Source organism: Ranitomeya variabilis, chromosome 3, assembly GCF_051348905.1.
Source record: "Ranitomeya variabilis isolate aRanVar5 chromosome 3, aRanVar5.hap1, whole genome shotgun sequence".
NCBI lineage: Eukaryota > Metazoa > Chordata > Amphibia > Anura > Dendrobatidae > Ranitomeya > Ranitomeya variabilis.
This window is the reverse complement of record NC_135234.1, coordinates 659,513,303-659,534,413: the sequence shown is the minus strand read 5'-3', so window position 1 is coordinate 659,534,413 and position 21,111 is coordinate 659,513,303. Positions and strand designations below refer to the sequence as shown.

General features: G+C 51.0%; 1 protein-coding gene across 2 annotated transcripts in view; it reads right to left on the bottom strand.

The window, feature by feature from the left end:
• Nucleotides 1-21,111, bottom strand: part of LOC143818473 (TRAF family member-associated NF-kappa-B activator-like) — a 61,258-nt gene that overhangs the window by 22,864 nt on the left and 17,283 nt on the right. Inside the window, exons 2-3 of one of the 2 annotated variants that reach the window (XM_077299768.1) lie at nucleotides 15,215-15,336; nucleotides 12,955-13,487 (exon numbers count right to left, since the gene is read on the bottom strand). In XM_077299768.1, the coding sequence (XP_077155883.1) occupies nucleotides 12,955-13,487; nucleotides 15,215-15,326 (645 nt within the window). In that variant the 5' untranslated portion in view covers nucleotides 15,327-15,336. The remainder of the gene's footprint in view (nucleotides 1-12,954; nucleotides 13,488-15,214; nucleotides 15,337-21,111) is intronic. The other variant, XM_077299770.1, reaches the window with a different exon arrangement.

The following is a 21,111-nucleotide window of genomic DNA, read 5'->3' as shown; positions in this document are numbered from 1 at the left end:
TTGGGTTGTCATTATGATTTAGAAAGAGAAAACACAGTAGTTTGACAATAAATGGCTTTACCCAACCACTAACCATGAGTGGAGAAAAAGTTTTGGTGTTATCTAATATATAATTGCCTAGAATACTACTTCCTGCAATTTGTGCCAACTTCCGTGGCTTTGTCCGGAGCTATTGTCCGGAGATAATGTCCGGAGCTAATGTCCGGAGCTAATGTCCGTAGCTAATGTCCGGAGCTAATGTCCGGAGATAAGTGACGTCACCAGTGTCCTACACCCAGGCAGAGCACAGTGGCCCCAGGCAGAGCACAGGGGCCCCAGGCAGAGCACAGGGGCCCCAGGCAGAACATGGGGCCCCAGGCAGAGCACAGGGGCCCCAGGCAGAGCACAGGGGCCCCAGGCAGCATATGGGGCCCCAGGCAGAGCACAGGGGCCCCAGGCAGCATATGGGCCCCAGGCAGAGCACAGTGGCCCCAGGCAGAGCACACACCAAATCGGAGGCCGAGGGGCCCCGCCAACCAAATCGGAGGCCGAGGAGCCCCGCCCACCAAATCGAAGGCCGAGCGGCCTCGCTCACCAAAGCGGAGGCCGAGGGGCCCCGACCACCACATCGGAGGCCGAGGGGCCCCGCCCACCAAATCGGAGGCCGAGGGTCCCCGCCCACCAAATCGGAGGCCGAGGGTCCCCGCCCACCAAATCGGAGGCCGAGGGTCCCCGCCCACCAAATCGGAGGCCGAGGGTCCCCGCCCACCAAATCGGAGGCCGAGGGTCCACACCATCCAAATCGGAGGCCGAGGGGCCCCGTCCACCAAATCGGAGGCCGACGGGCCCCCCCACCAAAGCGGAGGCCGAGGGTCCCCGCCCACCAAATCGGAGGCCGAGGGTCCCCGCCCACCAAATCGAAGGTCGAGGGGCCCCGCCCACGAAAGCGGAGGCCGAGGGTCCCCGCACACCAATTCGGAGGCAGAGGGACCCCGCCCACCAAATCGGAGGATAAGGGGCCCCGCCAACCAAATCGGAGGCCGAGGGGCCCCGCCAACCAAATCGGAGGCCGAGGAGCCCCGCCCAACAAATCGAAGGCCGAGCGGCCCCGCCCACCAAAGCAGAGGCCGAGGGGCCCGGCCCCGCCCACCAAAGCGGAGGCCGAGGGGCCCCGACCACCACATCGGAGGCCGAGGGGCCCCGCCCACCAAATCGGAGGCCAAGGGGCCCCGCCCACCAAATCGGAGGCCGAAGGTCCCCGCTTACCAAATCGGAGGCCGAGGGTCCCCGCCCACCAAATCGGAGGCCGAGGGTCCCCGCCCACCAAATCGGAGGCCGAGGGGCCCCGCCTACCAAATCGGAGGCCGAGGGTCCCCGCCCACCAAATCGGAGGCCGAGGGTGCCCGCCCACCAAATTGGAGGCCGAGGGGCCCCGCCCACCAAATCGGAGGCGGGGGTCCCCGCACACCAAATCGGAGGCAGAGGGTGCCCGCCCACCAAATTGGAGGCCTAGGGGCCCCGCCCACCAAATCGGAGGCGGGGGTCCCCGCCCACCAAATCGGAGGCCGAGGGGCCCCGCCCACCACATCGGAGGCCGATGGGCCCCGCCCACCAAATCGGAGGCCGAGGGTCTCCGCCCACCAAATCGGAGGCCGAGGGTCCCCGCCCACCAAATCGGAGGATAAGGGGCCCCGCCAACCAAATCGGAGGCCGAGGGGCCCCGCCAACCAAATCTGAGGCCGAGGAGCCCCGCCCAACAAATCGAAGGCCGAGCGGCCCCGCCCACCAAAGCAGAGGCCGAGGGGCCCGGCCCCGCCCACCAAAGCGGAGGCCGAGGGGCCCCGACCACCACATCGGAGGCCGAGGGGCCCCGCCCACCAAATCGGAGGCCGAGGGGCCCCGCCCACCAAATCGGAGGCCGAGGGTCCCCGCTTACCAAATCGGAGGCCGAGGGTCCCCGCCCACCAAATCGGAGGCCGAGGGTCCCCGCCCACCAAATCGGAGGCCGAGGGGCCCCGCCTACCAAATCGGAGGCCGAGGGTCCCCGCCCACCAAATCGGAGGCCGAGGGTGCCCGCCCACCAAATTGGAGGCCTAGGGGCCCCGCCCACCAAATCGGAGGCGGGGGTCCCCGCCCACCAAATCGGAGGCCGAGGGGCCCCGCCCACCACATCGGAGGCCGATGGGCCCCGCCCACCAAATCGGAGGCCGAGGGTCTCCGCCCACCAAATCGGAGGCCGAGGGTCCCCGCCCACCAAATCGGAGGCCGAGGGTCCACACCAACCAAATCGGAGGCCGAGGGGCCCCGCCCACCAAATCGAAGGCCGAGGGGCCCCGCCCACCAAAGCGGAGGCCGAGGGTCCCCGCACACCAAATCGGAGGCAGAGGGACCCCGCCCACCAAATCGGAGGCCGAGGGGCCCCGCCCACCAAATCGGAGGCCGAGGGTCCCCGCCCACCAAATCGGAGGCCGAGGGTCCCTGCCCACCAAATCGGAGGCCGAGGGTCCCCGCCCACCAAATCGGAGGCCGAGGGTCCCCACCCACCAAATCGGAGGCCGAGAGTCCCCGCCCACCAAATCGGAGGCCGAGGGGCCCCGCCAACCAAATCGGAGGCCGAGGGGCCCCGCCAATCAAATCGGAGGCCGAGGAGCCCCGCCCACCAAATCGAAGGCCGAGCGGCCCCGCCCACCAAATCGGAGGCCGAGGGGCCCGGCCCCGCCCACCAAAGCGGAGGCCGAGGGGCCCGGCCCCGCCCACCAAAGCGGAGGCCGAGGGGCCCCGCCCACCACATCGGAGGCCGAGGGGCCCCGCCCACCAAATCGGAGGCCGAGGGTCCCCACCCACCAAATCGGAGGCCGAGGGTCCCCGCCCACCAAATCGGAGGCCGAGGGTCCCCGCCCACCAAATCGGAGGCCGAGGGTCCCCGCCCACCAAATCGGAGGCCGAGGGTCCCCGCCCACCAAATCGGAGGCCGAGGGTCCCCGCCCACCAAATCGGAGGCCGAGGGTCCCCGCCCAGCAAATCGGAGGCCGAGGGTCCACACCAACCAAATCGGAGGCCGAGGGGCCCCGCCCACCAAATCGAAGGCCGAGGGGCCCCGCCCACCAAAGCGGAGTCCGAGGGTCCCCGCACACCAAATCGGAGGCAGAGGGACCCCGCCCACCAAATCGGAGGCCGAGGGTCCCCGCCCACCAAATTGGAGGCCGAGGGTCCCCGCCCACCAAATCGGAGGCCGAGGGTCCCCGCCCACCAAATCGGAGGCCGAGGGTCCCTGCCCACCAAATCGGAGGCCGAGGGGCCCCGCCAACCAAATCGGAGGCCGAGGGGCCCCGCCCACCAAATCGGAGGCCGAGGGGCCCCGCCCACCAAATTGGAGGCCGAGGGTCCCCACCCACCAAATCGGAGGATAAGGGGCCCCGCCCACCAAATCAGAGGACGAGGGGACCCACCAACCAAATCGGAGGCCGAGGAGCCCCGCCCACCAAATCGAAGGCCGAGCGGCCCTGCCCACCAAAGCGGAGGCAGAGGGACCCCGCCCACCAAATCGGAGGCCGTGGGGCCCCGTCAACCAAAGCGGAGGCCGAGGGTCCCCGCCCACCAAATCAGAGGCAGAGGGACCCCGCCCACCAAATCGGAGGCCGAGGGTCCCCGCCCACCAAAGCGGAGGCCGAGGGTCCCCGCCCACCAAATCGGAGGTCGAGGGTCCCCGCCCACCAAATCGGAGGCCGAGGGTCCCCGCCCACCAAATCGGAGGCCGGTCCCCGCCCACCAAATCGGAGGCCGAGGGTCCCCACCCACCAAATCGGAGGACGAGGGGCCCCACCAACCAAATCGGAGGCCGAGGAGCCCCGCCCACCAAAAGTAAGTGCGGCCCCAAAAGTAAGTGCGCCCCCGGGTGCAAAAGTAAGTGCGCCCCCGGGTGCAAAAGTAAGTGCGCCCCCGGGTGCAAAAGTATGTGCGCCCCCGGGTGCAAAAGTAAGTGCGCCCCCGGGTGCAAAAGTAAGTGCGCCCCCGGGTGCAAAAGTAAGTGCGCCCCCGGGTGCAAAAGTAAGTGCGCCCCCGGGTGCAAAAGTAAGTGCGCCCCCGGGTGCAAAAGTGCGCCTCCGGGTGCAAAAGTAAGTGCACCCCCGGGTGCAAAAGTATGCGCGCCCCCCAGTCCCGTGTGTGAAAAGTGCTGCTGTAAAGCTGGTAGCGCTGTTCAAGCACCATGTATTTCCTTCAGGAAATGCCCATCTAATATATAATTGCCTAGAATACTACTTCCTGCAATTTGTGCCAACTTCCGTGGCTTTGTTCGGAGCTAATGTCCGGAGATAATGTCCGGAGCTAATGTCCGGAGATAATGTCCGGAGCTAATGTCCGGAGCTAATGTCCGGAAATAAGTGACTTCACCAGTGTCCTACACCCAGGCAGAGCACAGGGGCCCCAGGCAGCATATGGGGCCCCAGGCAGAGCACAGTGGCCCCAGGCAGAGCACAGGGGCCCCAGGCAGCATATGGGGCCCCAGGCAGAGCACAGTGGTCCTAGGCAGAGCACAGGGGCCCCAGGCAGCCTATGGGGCCCCAGGCAGAGCACAGTGGCCCCAGGCAGAGCACAGGGGCCCCAGGCAGCATATGGGGCCCCAGGCAGAGCACAGGGGCCCCAGGCAGCATATGGGGCCCCAGGCAGAGCACAGTGGCCCCAGGCAGAGCACAGGGGCCCCAGGCAGAACATGGGGCCCCAGGCAGAGCACAGGGGCCCCAGGCAGAGCACAGGGGCCCCAGGCAGCATATGGGGCCCCAGGCAGAGCACAGGGGCCCCAGGCAGCATATGGGGCCCCAGGCAGAGCACAGTGGCCCCCGGCAGAGCACAGGGGCCCCAGGCAGAAAATGGGGCCCCAGGCAGAGCACAGGGGCCCCAGGCAGAGCACAGGGGCCCCAGGCAGCATATGGGGCCCCAGGCAGAGCACAGGGGCCCCAGGCAGCATATGGGGCCCCAGGCAGAGCACAGTGGCCCTAGGCAGAGCACAGGGGCCCCAGGCAGCCTATGGGGCCCCAGGCAGAGCACAGTGGCCCCAGGCAGAGCACAGGGGCCCCAGGCAGCATATGGGGCCCCAGGCAGAGCACAGTGGTCCCAGGCAGAGCACAGGGGCCCCAGGCAGCTTATGGGGCCCCAGGCAGAGCACAGTGGCCCCAGGCAGAACATGGGGCCCCAGGCAGAGCACAGTGGCCCCAGGCAGAGCACAGGGGCCCCAGGCAGAACATGGGGCCCCAGGCAGAGCACAGGGGCCCCAAGCAGAGCACAGGGGCCCCAGGCAGCATATGGGGCCCCAGGCAGAGCACAGGGGCCCCAGGCAGCATATGGGGCCCCAGGCAGAGCACAGTGGCCCCAGGCAGAGCACAGGGGCCCCAGGCAGCATATGGGGCCCCAGGCAGAGCACAGTGGTCCCAGGCAGAGCACAGGGGCCCCAGGCAGCCTATGGGGCCCCAGGCAGAGCACAGTGGCCCCAGGCAGAACATGGGGCCCCAGGCAGAGCACAGGGGCCCCAGGCAGCATATGGGGCCCCAGGCAGAGCACAGTGGTCCCAGGTAGAGCACAGGGGCCCCAGGCAGCCTATGGGGCCCCAGGCAGAGCACAGGGGCCCCAGGCAGCATATGGGGCCCCAGGCAGAGCACAGGGGCCCCAGGCAGCATATGGGGCCCCAGGCAGAGCACAGTGGCCCCAGGCAGAGCACAGGGGCCCCAGGCAGAACATGGGGCCCCAGGCAGAGCACTGGGGCCCCAGGCAGCATATGGGGCCCCAGGCAGAGCACAGGGGCCCCAGGCAGCATATGGGGCCCCAGGCAGAGCACAGCGATATTTTGGACCACTGTGCGGTGTTTCAGACCCCCTGTGTGATGTCTGGGGCCCTGTTCTTAAGTATATTAAAGATTAAAGTAACGTATATTAAAGTATATTATAGATCAAATTTGACACGTTTATGAGCACCATTGAGTGATATACTCAAGAATGACATAATTTTTCAACATTTTATGGTTTCAAACTGTAAACACTCAGAGTTTTTTTTACTTCAACCAGAAAACCTTAACGGTTCATAAAAAACTTGACTGTTCAGGATATGATAAAAGTCATAGTATTCTGAATCTTTAACTTATAAAGATACCTTTACATGGGGTGATTATTGGTTCCAGAGAGGCTTTCGGCCGATAATCGTACACATGGCTGGTGACAGGACAATACAATATAAACGTTCAAAGGTAAACACTGATAACATTAAAATCTAATATATAATTGCCTAGAATACTACTTCCGGCAATTTGTGCCAACTTCTGTGGCTTTGTCCGGAGATAATGTCCGGAGATAAGTGACGTCACCAGCGTCCTACACCCGCTCAGGGTGGACAAAGATATATGCCTTCGTGGTGCGCGGCACTTTTCTGATTGGTTGCCGCCTGCCGCGAGCGACCAATCAGAAATGTGCCGTACTGTCAAGAATTGTCAAGAGCTGGTGAGTGCAGCCATTTTTTGTTCTTTCTTACTATTATTTATTAATTGTATTATTCTTACATTTGAATAAATAAAGTATATATGGATTCTAGACTCCCGATTCTTTAGAATCGGGCTGCCATCTAGTCATTCATATTCTCTGAAAAAAGGCCAAGAAAGAAAAAATTCTGCTGGGGTATGTAAACATTTGAGCACAACTGTACCTCAGATATGCTGTATGCTTTGTAAAGAGTACTTTCATTTTTCTTGTTTCTTGTAGATTTACACTGATCCCATCAATAAAAGTTGTAGAAGGACCCCCTACGTCTATCTCTATGCATCGATAGGAAAGAGTTTTGCTGTCTGTTAACTCATTCTCCCGGAACAGAGTGAGGGTTTTAGAACAGTTTTAACTACTAGTATAGAAAGGGGTTGAAGCACAGACACCTGCTTCTATCAGCAAGCAATCAAGCAGCATACAGATGCCAGATAGAGGACATGAAGAATAAGCAACATACTCCCAAGTAAGGCTGCTTTCACACTAGCGTCGGCACGGGGCCGTCGCTATGCGTCGGCTCGACGTGCCGACGCGCATTGTGAAACTAATGCCCGACGTGGGCAGCAGAAGCAGTCTTACAATGCTTCTGCTGCCCCATTGTAAGGTCCGGGGAGGAGGGGGCAGAGTTTCGGCCGCGCATGCGCGGTCGAAAATGGCAGACACGACGCGCAAAAAAGTTACATGTAACTTTTTTGTGCTGACGGTCCGCCAAAACATGACGCAACCGTCGCATGACGGTTGCGATGTGTGGCGATACGTCGCAATGTGTTGGTAATGTAAGTCTATGGGGAAAAAACGTATCCTACAGACAACTTTGCAGGATGCGTTTTTTCTCCTAAACGGCGCATTGCGACGTATTGCAAACGACGCTAGTGTGAAAGTAGCCTAAGCTCAACAGCTTCAAGGAAGTCTGTGAGCAGCACCACTATTAGCTCTGCCAAGGCAAAGGCAGAAGCTGCCTTCACTGTAAAGGAGTCGAAACTAAAGAAGGTACAAGCACATCTAGAAGCTGACCGTCCAAAACTTGCTGTAGACAAGGAAGCAGCAGCAGAAGCTGAGGCACAGGCTTTAGAACAAGCAGCACGCTGCACTAGGGAAAATTCCAGCATAAGAACAGGACCTAAACTTAGTCATCATGATATCTCGTTACACACTTCAGATTACTGTATGTGCTACAGTATGCCTTCAAGACAATTACCTATATTCAGCTCCAAGAGCGAGACCAAACCCTGCCGATTATCAGCAACAAGATCTTGCCATTCAGTCATCGACTCCCATGTACCAATTGCCCCACATTAAGGTACCTTCACACTGAACAACTTAACAACAATAACGATAGCGATCCGTGACGTTGCAGCGTCCTGGATAGCGATATCTTTGAGTTTGACACGCAGCAGCGATCAGGATCCTGCTGTGACATCGTTGGTCGGAGCTAGAAGGCCAGCACCTTATTTCGTTGCTGGATCACCCGCTGACATCGCTGAATCGGTGTGTGTGACGCGGATTCAGTGATGTCTTCACTGGTAACCAGGGTAAATATCGGGTTACTAAGCGCAGGGCCGCGCTTAGTAACCCGATATTTATCCTGGTTACCATTGTAAATGTAAAACAAAACAAACACTGCATACTTACATTCCGGTGTCTGTCAGGTCCCCCGGCGTCCACTTCCCTGCACTGTGTCAGCGCCGGCCGGCCGTAAAGCAGAGCACAGCGGTGACGTCACAGTGCAGGGAAGCGGACGCCGGGGGACCCGATAGACACCGGAATGTAAGTATGTAGTGTTTGTTTGTTTTTACATTTACACTGGTAACCAGGGTAAACATCGGGTTACTAAGCGCGGCTCAGCGCTTAGTAACCCGATGTTTACCCTGGTTACCCGGGGACTTCGGCATCGTTGGTCGCTGGAGAGCTGTCTGTGTGACAGCTCTCCAGCGACCACACAATGACGAAACAGCGACGCTGCAGCGATCGGCATCGTTGTCTATATCGCTGCAGCGTCGCTTAATGTGACGGTACCTTTAGGCATGAGTCTTGCCATGGAAGGTCTCTGGTCTGTTACCACACGTCATACTATGGGAGGACATGCAAACAGCAAGCACTGGGCTGTCTTATTCACATATTTGAGTATTAGAGCTGTGCAAATAGAGGTCGTCGAGGCAATGGACACGTCTAGCTTCATAAATGCCCTCAGATGCTTCATTTCTCTAAGAGGATGTGTAAAGCATAGGATCTAACTTTGTTGGAGCTTGTGGTGAACTAAAGATTCCCTCAAACCTGGATGTTAACCCAGTAGAAAGATGTCTTTCCAAATTCGGTTGGGTCTCATATCGAAGTCTTTTACGAGCACATGATTGGTTACCAAAGTCTTTCCAAGCCATGATGGAAAGGTCAGGAAGGTGGAAATCAAGATCCCCAAGCAAAGCGGAAAGTTATTTCTTTAACCCGTTTCTGAACGTATTCTTTTGCTCTCTAGCTGAATTTTTTCATCCGGTGTATTCCAGACAAGGATGTCATGCCTTCACAGAAATGCATATGACTAACTTACTTTGTAACATCTTGAGATAATTTTACCAACACTGCCATCTGTTGTCATGGTTCTCTCATTGCAACCTGTTTATTTCTGCCTCATTTGTTACCTGTGCAGTCTAACTTTTGCTCCTTAGGCCACGGTAATTTTCAATCAGCCTCTTCACTAGCCTCACCCATTCCCTTTTACAGCTGCCATCTTCACCCCTTGGAAGCGGAAATGCTGATTGTCTGTCTCTAGATTTTCAGTCATTCTGGTTGCTTACCTTGACATAGTACAGTTGGTGAGTTATTATGTTCCCTTGCTAGCTCTCACAGTATTGTCTGCTGCAGCTGCTCTGTTCTTCATGATGTCTTATTGAATAGTCTCTTCTGATTTCATTTTCCTTGTATTTTTACACTGATCGTATCAATAAAATGTAATAATTATAGGGGATAACTCAGGAGACTCTTTGCGTGGAACAAGACAACTACAGGACACAGTTTTATAAGTGGTAAAGTCTATATTATCACACGGTGATTCAAACAGGTGCAGGGAGAAACTCAAGTCCACAACACTTGGTGTAAATATTAAACGCAGCTTAAACAGTCTATAGGGAACTTCAGAGGAAAATGCAATCACGCAGAGTCTATGAAGCACAGTTATTCTTGAGGATACTTGACACGAATAAGTCCTTGTTATAGTCCAAACATAGATAGATATGCTTATAAGGAAGTTCAAGCAATGTCTTATCTCAACCAGGAAGGCCTGGGTGATAATCTCAGGGTTAAGCAGAGCAGCAACAGCTTACATGTCCAGCAAATGCAGATGGGAGTAAACACGAGCAGCAGATGAAGGAGGATTACTGGAAACTGGTGTATGCAGCAGGAACTCAGAGCAGAGTAGTAGGATAACCACACAGGTTCACAGGAACAGGTATATAGCCAGGGAGTCATCAGAGTCAGGAGCTCGATGCAAGGCAGAATACTCTAGCACAGACTGAAGGCTGGGGTGGAGTTTTATAGCAGGAAGACACAGTGCACATGAGAACAAAGACGCCATCTTGGAAAAGGGCTGTAATGCACAAAAGGTAATACAAATATTCAGAGTCCTGACATAAAAGCTGTAAAGCTCACCCTGCATCTGCCTCAATGCATCCAGAGAAAAGAGTTTAGCTGTCTGTCAACTCATTCTCACTGAAAAGAGTAAGGGTATGTGCACACGTTCAGGAATTTTCACGTTTTTTTCGCGATAAAAACGCATTAAAAACGCATACATATGCATCCTATCATTTAGAATGCATTCCTCAATTTTTGTGCACATGATGCGTTTTTTTCCGCAAAAAAAACGCATTCCGGTAAAAAAGCAGCATGTTCATTAATTTTGCAGATTTTTTGCGTTTTTACCGCTATTTAATGCATTGGGAAAAGCCGCGAAAAAATAAACGTGCAAAAATGCGTAAAAAACGCGTGAAAAAAACGCATGCGGATTTCTGGCAGAAATGTCCATTTTTTGTGAGGAAATTTCTGCAAGAAATCCTGACGTGTGCACATAGCCTGAGGGTGTCAGAACACAGGGCCCCTGGCAGTTTAGATGGCGCCCCATCCGATGTATTATATGACATGCCACATGAATCTCTGAATGTGATAGGTCATGGTGCACACCTGTATATGCAAAATAACAAAGACAGATTTTTGTTTTTCCTTTATGAACAGCGCTATAAATAACATAGCACTATACATAATAGAGGATAGTAGTATGTAATAGGAAATATACTGTATATGATAAGAGGACGTTATATATAATACAAGAAGGTGCAATACATAACAGAAGGGAATCTTATATAATAAGGTGGCACACATGGTTCGTGGACCCACTGTGCCACGGGGTCGAGCTCACCTAGGATGGGTGTAACAAAGGGCCTATCACTCCTAGGTAGTCGCTGTTACAGCAGCTGCTGACACCAAGGGGTCAGATATGCTGATAGGGACTGGATTTAGAGTCACAGACAAGGCTGGATTCGTTCAGACTGGTGCGGCTTCAGGGTTCGGGTACCATCAGAGCGGCTTTACGTTCAGGGTTCACCAGTGTGGCTTCAGAGTTCGGGTACCGCCGGAGCTGCTTCAGGGTAACCGAACTAACTTGAACTAGGATGAGGGACCTGGCAACAAACAGTTGTACACACACAACGTAGGGAAACTACAGGGGTTGCTCAGGCACCTCCCTAATGGGGAGGGTGACTTTTATACAAAATGTCGCTCAGCCATTTGCTGGGAGCATTTTTCAAAGTGCAAGTTCAGCCCCTTTAAGAATAGGAAAACATGCACATCATAGGAGTGGCGCCAGAAGCCTGTGCAACATGCACAGAAGACAGGGAGGAGGAAGAAGGAAGCGAGTACACCGTCATGGCAGGGGCAGTGAGTATGTCAGGGTACCTGCCAGGAGGAGGGAGAGGGACCACGCAGGGATTCTGGTGCTACAATGGGACAGCGCTGTATATAACAACGGGGGATGCTAAATAATATGGAATGGATTGCTCAGTGCACATGATTTCAAGGGGTGATCCGAAAATAAATTTTGTTTTCAAACTAAACTCTTATCTAATTAAAAATTCCATATCCTTCCCTAACTAAACAGTCTAACTCCATTTTTTTTCTACTCCTTCCTCTTTGATAACGCTTAGTTTGAGAACCTCCAGTGTATACTGGGATACTCAAATAAAGTATTATCTGAAATGATCTCCATTTCAGCAGTTGGGCTACAACCCGATATTACCCGCTCTACTGAGCATGCATTGGTTTTCAATTCCGATCAGTGTGAACTGTTGTTCTCAGTGCACAGTGACAATGCGCTCTCTCGCCGGCTCTAACTAGAAATGACAAGCCGGCAACAGACCGCACTATCATTGCACAGTTTAAGTAAAGAATAAGTGAGCAGAGACCAGAATCTCCTCCAAAAGTGAGGTAATTTCCTCTCCCACACCTGCCCTCAATTCCTTATAAATTCGTCTCTCCCACCCCCACCCTGAATTCATTATAATTTCCTCTCTCCCACCCCCACCCTGAATTCTATATAAAATAATGTCCTCTCTCCAACCAACCTTTTAATTCATTATAATTTCTGCTCTCCCACCCACATTTCATATATTTTTATATTTTATTGAAAAATAAAATGTTAACACTTATGTCTCCATACAATCTCCAGCAGCCCTACTTCTTCTTGTGGCCAGCGCGTACATGCTGGCGCGAAGACGTCATTGCTCTGGCATGTCACAGAAAAGATGATAGGAGCTCCCCTGGAGCTGCGCTGACATTCTGTATTGCTGGAATTAGAGCTTCAGAAAAGCTCCCTGCCTGGAGATAAGTGTAACTGATGGTGGCACACAAAACACTGCAATGAAGCAATCTGGCCATGGGCCCCCCAGGAGTCTTGGGCCCACACAGGTTGCCTCCATTATATTTAGCCTATGTTTTCATGTACTGCTACTAATTATTTATTTACTTACTGCAGGGTATTTGCTAATTGTGTTTATCCTAGGTTTTGACTAACTGGACACATCCTATCATTTAGGCTAAGGTCAGGCTGCCGTATATTCTCTCATCCTAAAGAATCGGGCCAATTAAGCAAACGGCACTCTAATCAATTTGTGATCAGAGTGTCAGCATAGTGTGATTCAATTCTCTTGGATGAGAAAAAGATGGAGAACAACATTTCTCCATATTCTCCATTGTGTCAGTGTGCACGTACCCTAAATGTAATGATATTCCACATTTTTAAATGTATTCACACATTTCCAAATGAAATAGCAGAAGATTGGCACAACATAGAGAAAAGATGCATTACTATTTCATAGGTTATTAGCGTATTCAAGTATTTATTGAAATAAAAATTATCAGGATATCTGAGAAGTCTATCACTATGGTACGCAGTAGGAAATTATTTCCATACCTGGGCTGGTCCTCGCACTCCATTACAATTCTTATGTTGTTCCAAGAATGCTTCAGGCGGTATGTCCTTTGAATGCAGGAAACTTAAATCTTCTTCATACATGTTTGATAAGCTAAAATTATGATCTCTAGTCAAAAAGTCAAGATATAATTTTGCAGGGGCAATTTTATCTCCCACATTGTCCATAGCCAAAAATTTTGGAGTGTAATTTTGGATAAACAAAGCATAGTTAGAAGTTACTCCTTTTTTATCCAAGGTGATATCTGGACATGGTATACCAACAGTTGCCTCGTGTTTATCCGTCGCACTGGCCAGGAAATTGTATTGGTCCTCACATGGTGGAAACCGTACATCTAAGTCCAACAGTAGACTGGAACGTTCTTTTGGATCTGAAGGCACAAGCACACCGTTGGCTCTACTCTTGGAGGCTTCGACACACTGGTCGTCTTTCACGTTCAACCTGAAGAACGGACTTTCAGAGCACGCGTCGCCCCCTGTGTCGGTGCACTGAATTGGTTTTGAAACAGGCATTTCTGCAATATGAAACATGATGTTACCCTTGGTATAGGTTGTTAAGGTAGTAAGTAGTTCAAGCACCGAACATTAAATAATACTATGTTGTGCTAAAGCCCCGGTCACTTCTGTTATAATAACTTAGCATTTGTCATGTGATAGTGTCAAATTCAGATGAACCATTTTGAATTTTTTTTTTTTATACACAGTAAGGGAAAAGAACAATGACCTATTGGGGCATATCAGGCAGACTTGGCCCGGGGTGTCAACACAGTAGATATCGCTGTAGGGTATAAGGACTATTATAGAAAAACAAAATTCATCAGCTCACCACTGTCTATCAGGAAAAGTTGCATATTTTGATAGTCTCTGTGTCTGGTGGATGGTCTAGAGCTGCAGTAGTACAAGTACTATTGCATGATGTGTTGTAGTAGTTAAAACTGTGACTATGTAGTTAGACTGGGACTCAGGTACATAGCGGCAGCTAGTTAGTGGGACATGTAACCCTTGTGACATGCAAGAACGGTATGTCATCAAACAAGTAAATTTTTTAAATAAAAAATTAAGTCTAAAACTCGTGATTAAAGGGAACCTGTCAGCAGTTTTCGCTGATATAAGATGCGGCCACCACCTTTCAGGGCTTATCTACAGCACTCTATAATGCTGTAGATAAGCCCATGGTCCGACCTGCAAGATAAGAAAAATAAGTTTTATTATAGTCACCTGGGGGGGCGGTCCGTTGCGATCTGGTCTGATGGGTGCTGCAGGTCCAGGTCCGACGCCTCCCATCTTCTTGCAAAGCCGCCTTCCTGCTTGATTTGTGGCTCCCCGGCATTGCGCTCCTGCGCAGGCGTACTTATCTGCCCTGTTGAGGGCAGAGCAAAGGACTGTAGTGCGCAGGCGCCGGGAAAGGTCAGAGAGGTCCAGCGCCTGCGCACTGAAGTAATTTACTCTGCCCTCAACATGGCAGATAAGCACGCCTGCGCAGCCAGGGAGCCACGAATCAAGCAGGAAGGCGGCGGCGCAAGAAGATGGGAGGCGCCGGACCCGGACCTGAGACACCCATCGGACCGGATCACACCGGACCGCCTCCCGGGTGAGTATAATAAAAATTATTTTTCTTATCTTGCAGGTCAGACTGGGGGCTTATTTACAGCATTATAGAATGCTGTAGATAAGCCCTGAAAGGTGGTGGCCGTATCTTATAACAGCGAAAACTGCTGACAGGTTCGCCTTAAGTCCCAGCAGTGTGGCCCCCAAGGGACATTTAATAACCTTCTTGAGGATAGGTGATGCTAGAATTTTTTTTTATATCCTAGCCAATTTTAGTTTTTCATATAACAGACTCAGGGCAAAGAGTTGTAGACTTCAGAGCAAAATTTTTTTCTAAGGCATAATTTCAAGGATGCTTGGAATTGCAACATTTTTTTCTGGCTAACACTGTAACACAAAATATTGGGGTATACATAAGAAAAATAATGTGTCAGATATTTTATTTAAAAATGTATTTATTTAAAAGCTATTTTTCTAATACTTTTTAGAACTTCACTTGGTCAGCCATATTAGAAATACACTTTCTTCCTTTCCATAAAGACTGCACTCATGGTGTGTGCTAAAAGGCAAATGCAACAAATGGGAGTCAATTGACAGAGAAATGTCTATGCCATAAAATATCACAGTTTACAGGAAGTACAACCACCTCCTCCAGTAAAAACAACACCGCTTCTCTTGAAGACATTTGTCTTACCATTAGTGTCACCTTTTTTTGAAAGCAATGTTTGGAGAAGTTCAGCCTGTTTGGAGCATATAATTTGCAACTTTTTGAATTCTTGGTACAGTTGTAAAAAAGCATCTTCCATCTTATATTACCTAAAAACAAGGAAAACAACTTTTATCCAAATACTATTTTGAGAAATGCTCCTTACTGGTCTACTTTCAGTAGGGAATGTTTTTCTAACAATTGTACAGTAAATGTTATCAAAAGTATTCTTAAAATGTCAAGGAGCAGCTTTCTGCATTTTTGTTAGGAATTGTTCCGTGCACCCACCTGGGAATGGTTAGGGTCCGCTGCTACGCTGCTCCAGTCGCAATCGATGCCATTGTCCTGACCATGGAAGCGGAGCTACCACGCGTTTATGAAAACTGCTCCAATCTCTTACAGCATTGCATTCTGGAGTAGTTGGATGCGTGGGGATGCGGGACGCCATATCTTCCACGGATTTCTCTGCCCGGGGAACCTGGCATGCTGTGTTCCCCGGTAGCCAGGCAACACAGGACACTGCTGTGGCTGGTACTAGGCAGTGGTGGGATTGTGTCCATTCTGTTGTGCAAGTTAGCACAGAGTGGTTGTCTGGGGATGATTGGGAGGTATTCATCATCAGGCCTTTGCTGTTTATTACAGTTCCTATGTGCTGTGGAGGTGAGTGTTGCTGGCAATATTGGTAGCTATCTTTTCAGTGTTTTCCTTAGGGTTCTTCCTCTTGTCTCTTTGTGCTTCACTCCCAATGTTTCTTGCAGAGGTAACCACCTGGTTCTTGACTAGGCACCGGCCGCGTCACCAGATGCCAGCTGCGAGGTGACAGTGGGCCAGGGAAGGGATCTGCCAGAGTCCTCCTTCCATCTCTGGAATCTAGGAGAAGAATAGTTCCGGCCCTCAGGGGCCTGCTTGCGCCAAGTGCAACTGTGACTGTGCTTTTGCTGATTTGGTGAGAGTCTTGCTGGTTCTCTCTACGTAGCACATAACAATTTTGCCTCTCCATCATTTCTGTCAATAATGATTGTGACAGAGTCACTGGTGTCGTACATGACAGGTTGCTTTCCTGTGTGATGTGAACGTTATAAGTGTTTTCTCCAGCATGATATGTGCTGAGAGCAATCTAGTCACCTTATGGGCATGGCTTTTATTGGGGGTAGATCAGAGATGGGCAGGAAGCCTACCCACTATACCTCCACCTCCAGGGTATGGTTGGAGAAATGTTGTGAATTTGGATTCTGGGCTCCCCCGGTGGCTACTGGTGGAATTGAACTTGTGACATCATCTTCCCTGTTCACCTGTTCTGATTAGATCTGGGTGTCGCTATATAACCTGGCTTCTCTGTTAGATGCTTGCCGGTCAACAATGTTATCAGAAGCCTCTCTGTGCTTGTTCCTGCTCCCAGACATCTACTAGATAAGTTGGACATTCGTCCATGTTTTGTTTTTGTATTTTGGTTCCAGTTCACAGCTGCAGTTTCGTTACTGTGTCTGGAAAGCTCTTGTTGATCAGGAATTGCCACTCTGGTATTATGAGTTAATGCCAGAGTCCTAAAGTAATTTCTGGATGTGTTTTGTTAGGGTTTTCTACTGACCATGAAAGTATGCTTTCTGTCTTCTGCTATCTAGAAAGCGGACCTCAAATTTGCTAAAACTATTTTCCTGCTGCGTTTGTTGTTTCATCTCATATCACCGCCAATATATGTGGGGGGCTTCTGTCTCCTTTTTTGGGCATTTCTCTAGAGGTGAGTCAGGTCTTATATTTCCCTCTGCTAGCATTATTTAGTTCTCCGGCCGGCGCTGGGCATATAGGGATAAAAAGTAGGACATGCTACCTGGCTACTTCTAGATGATGCGGTAGGTTTAGTTCATGGTCAGTACAGTTACATCTTCCAAGAGCTTGTTCCTATTGAGGCTTATGCTAGTTCTCTGGCCATGGAGATCATGACAGTTTGACCGGCCCACTAAAGGGTTAAAATCCTTGGCTGAGAAAGGAGAGAAATAAGAAGTCTGCTGAAAATTTTTTTTTTTTTTTTTTTTTTCTCTAGTAGTTAGTGTGCTCTTAATTGGATCACTTGCCAGTCTGTCTATGCTGCAGTCTTTCTTTTTTTTCTCTCTCCTTCTAATCTTTGAATGGCTCTATGTTCACCTGTCTATAATGGATCTACAGAGTGTAACTGCAGGTTTGAATAATCTCGCCACGAAAGTACAAAGTTTGCAAGATTTTGTTGTTCATGCTCCGGTATCAGAGCCGAGAATTCCTTTGCCGGAATTCTTCTCAGGGAATAGATCTAGCTTTCAGAATTTTAGAAATAATTGTAAGTTATTTTTGTCCCTGAAATCTCGTTCTGCTGGAGACCCTGCACAGCAGGTTGGGATTGTGATTTCCTTGCTCCGCGGCGACCCTCAAGATTGGGCTTTTGCATTGGCACCAGGGGATCCTGCGTTGCGCAATGTGGATGCGTTTTTTCTGGCCTTGGGCTTGCTTTATGAGGAACCTCATTTGGAACTTCAGGCAGAAAAAACTTTGATGTCCCTATCGCAGGGGCAAGATGAAGCTGAAATTTACTGCCAAAGATTCCGTAAATGGTCTGTGCTTACTCAGTGGAATGAGTGTGCCTTGGCGGCTACTTTCAGAGAGGGTCTTTCTGATGCCATTAAGGATGTTATGGTGGGGTTCCCTGTGCCTGCAAGTCTGAATGAGTCCATGACAATGGCCATTCAGATCGATAGGCGTCTGCGGGAGCGCAAACCAGTGCACCATCTGGCGGTGTCCGCCTGATAGGTTGTTTGTTCCTGATGATTGGACCAGTAGAGTCATCTCTGAGGTACATTCTTCTGCATTGGCAGGTCATCCTGGAATTTTTGGTACCAGGGATTTGGTGGCAAGATCCTTCTGGTGGCCTTCCCTGTCACGAGATGTGCGAGGCTTTGTGCAGTCTTGTGACGTTTGTGCTCGGGCCAAGTCTTGTTGTTCTCGGGCTAGTGGATTATTGTTGCCCTTGCCTATTCCTAAGAGGCCTTGGACACACATCTCGATGGATTTTATTTCAGATCTGCCTGTTTCTCAGAAGATGTCTGTCATCTGGGTGGTGTGTGACCGTTTTTCTAAGATGGTCCATTTGGTTCCCCTGCCCAAATTGCCTTCTTCTTCCGAGTTGGTGCCCCTGTTTTTTCAAAATGTTGTTCGTTTGCATGGTATTCCTGAGAATATCGTTTCTGACAGAGGAACCCAATTTGTGTCTAGATTTTGGCGGGCATTCTGTGCTAGGATGGGCATAGATTTGTCTTTTTCGTCTGCTTTTCACCCTCAGACTAATGGCCAGACCGAGCGGACTAATCAGACCCTGGAGACATATCTGAGGTGTTTTGTGTCTGCTGACCAGGATGATTGGGTTGCTTTTTTGCCATTGGCGGAGTTCGCCCTCAATAATCGGGCCAGCTCTGCCACTTTGGTGTCCCCGTTTTTCTGTAATTCGGGGTTCCACCCTCGATTTTCCTCCGGTCAGATGGAATCCTCGGATTGTCCTGGAGTGGATGCGGTGGTGGAGAGATTGCATCATATCTGGGGGCAGGTGATGGACAATTTAAAGTTGTCCCAGGAGAAGACTCAGCTTTTTGCCAACCGTCACCGTCGTGTTGGTCCTCGGCTTTGTGTTGGAGATTTGGTGTGGTTGTCTTCTCGTTTTGTCCCTATGAGGGTCTCATCTCCTAAGTTTAAGCCTCGGTTCATCGGTCCGTATAAAATATTGGAGATTCTTAACCCTGTTTCCTTCCGTTTGGACCTCCCTGCATCCTTTTCTATTCATAACGTTTTTCATCGGTCGTTATTGCGCAGGTATGAGGCACCGGTTGTGCCTTCCGTTGAGCCTCCTGCTCCGGTGTTGGTTGAGGGTGAGTTGGAGTACGTTGTGGAAAAAATCCTAGACTCCCGTGTTTCCAGACGGAGACTCCAGTATCTGGTCAAGTGGAAGGGATACGGCCAGGAGGATAATTCTTGGGTCACTGCATCTGATGTTCATGCCTCTGATCTGGTTCGTGCCTTTCATAGGGCCCATCCTGATCGCCCTGGTGGTTCTGGTGAGGGTTCGGTGCCCCCTCCTTGAGGGGGGGGTACTGTTGTGAATTTGGATTCTGGGCTCCCCCGGTGGCTACTGGTGGAATTGAACTTGTGACATCATCTTCCCTGTTCACCTGTTCTGATTAGATCTGGGTGTCGCTATATAACCTGGCTTCTCTGTTAGATGCTTGCCGGTCAACAATGTTATCAGAAGCCTCTCTGTGCTTGTTCCTGCTCCCAGACATCTACTAGATAAGTTGGACATTCGTCCATGTTTTGTTTTTGTATTTTGGTTCCAGTTCACAGCTGCAGTTTCGTTACTGTGTCTGGAAAGCTCTTGTTGATCAGGAATTGCCACTCTGGTATTATGAGTTAATGCCAGAGTCCTAAAGTAATTTCTGGATGTGTTTTGTTAGGGTTTTCTACTGACCATGAAAGTATGCTTTCTGTCTTCTGCTATCTAGAAAGCGGACCTCAAATTTGCTAAAACTATTTTCCTGCTGCGTTTGTTGTTTCTTCTCATATCACCGCCAATATATGTGGGGGGCTTCTGTCTCCTTTTTTGGGCATTTCTCTAGAGGTGAGTCAGGTCTTATATTTCCCTCTGCTAGCATTATTTAGTTCTCCGGCCGGCGCTGGGCATATAGGGATAAAAAGTAGGACATGCTACCTGGCTACTTCTAGATGATGCGGTAGGTTTAGTTCATGGTCAGTACAGTTACATCTTCCAAGAGCTTGTTCCTATTGAGGCTTATGCTAGTTCTCTGGCCATGGAGATCATGACAGAGAAAGTTAAATTTCCAGCTAGTTTTTTTTCTCTATCTGTGTGTAGTGTGGAAGAAGGAAGCCTCCAGACTGCTAGCTCCTGCGAAAGCTGCCATATGTGTTGTCCCAGAAGTACTGGGCAGGACGTTGTATGAACTATTTACTTTCTTTTGAGCCAGACAGGCTGTTTTTCTGTTACCAGTTTGGGTTTTTGGTTTATGATGCAATAAACCACCCAGAGATTTTAACCAAACCTGTGCCTGTGTCTACCTTTAGGAGCAGCTAAGTGAGCCGACCTTGCACAAGTGGTTTCGGATGCGGGCAACATTCCAGTAACACGTGTAGCAGCGGTGGATAAACCATATGTCCTGGGTGATGTCTACAGGGATGGAACAACGATCAGACAAAATGAAGGAGTTACTCAAGCACCTGATCCTGAACCAACACCAGCAGCACCAGGTACAGCAGGAGACTAACACAGCAAATTCAACAACAAAGGCAGAAGGAACTCCTGGCGGAAGATGTCTGCGGCAGAGAAATCGCTCCTCCCCCACATCAAGGTGATGACTCCTGCCTCCAGAAAGTGGTAAGACAAGTCATGCAAAAGATGTCCCCAGGGGATGATATAGAGGCGTTTTTCACTGTGTTCGAGCGGGTGGCGGAGAGTGTGAAGCTACCACCAGAGCAGTGGGCAGAGGTACTAGCCCCCTATTTGACTGGTGAGCTCCAGAAAGCCTATTATGATTTGACATTACAGGATGCCCAGGAATATGCCAAGTTGAAAACGGAGATATTGGCACTCTCAGGGGTCACTGTGTCTGTCAGAGCCCGAAGGGTTCATCACTGGGCGTATTATGGTGATAAACCTCCCCACTTGCAAATGTTTGACTTGTTGCATTTGGTCCAGAAATGGATGCAGCCGAAGTCCTCCGCTCCAGCCCAGATGTGATTTTCTGGATTTTATTATTCATATTCTATCTCTCAATGTTAAACTTAACCTATCCTTAAAATTATAAACTGTTCATGTCTTTGTCAGTAGACAAACTTACAAAATCAGCAAGGGATCA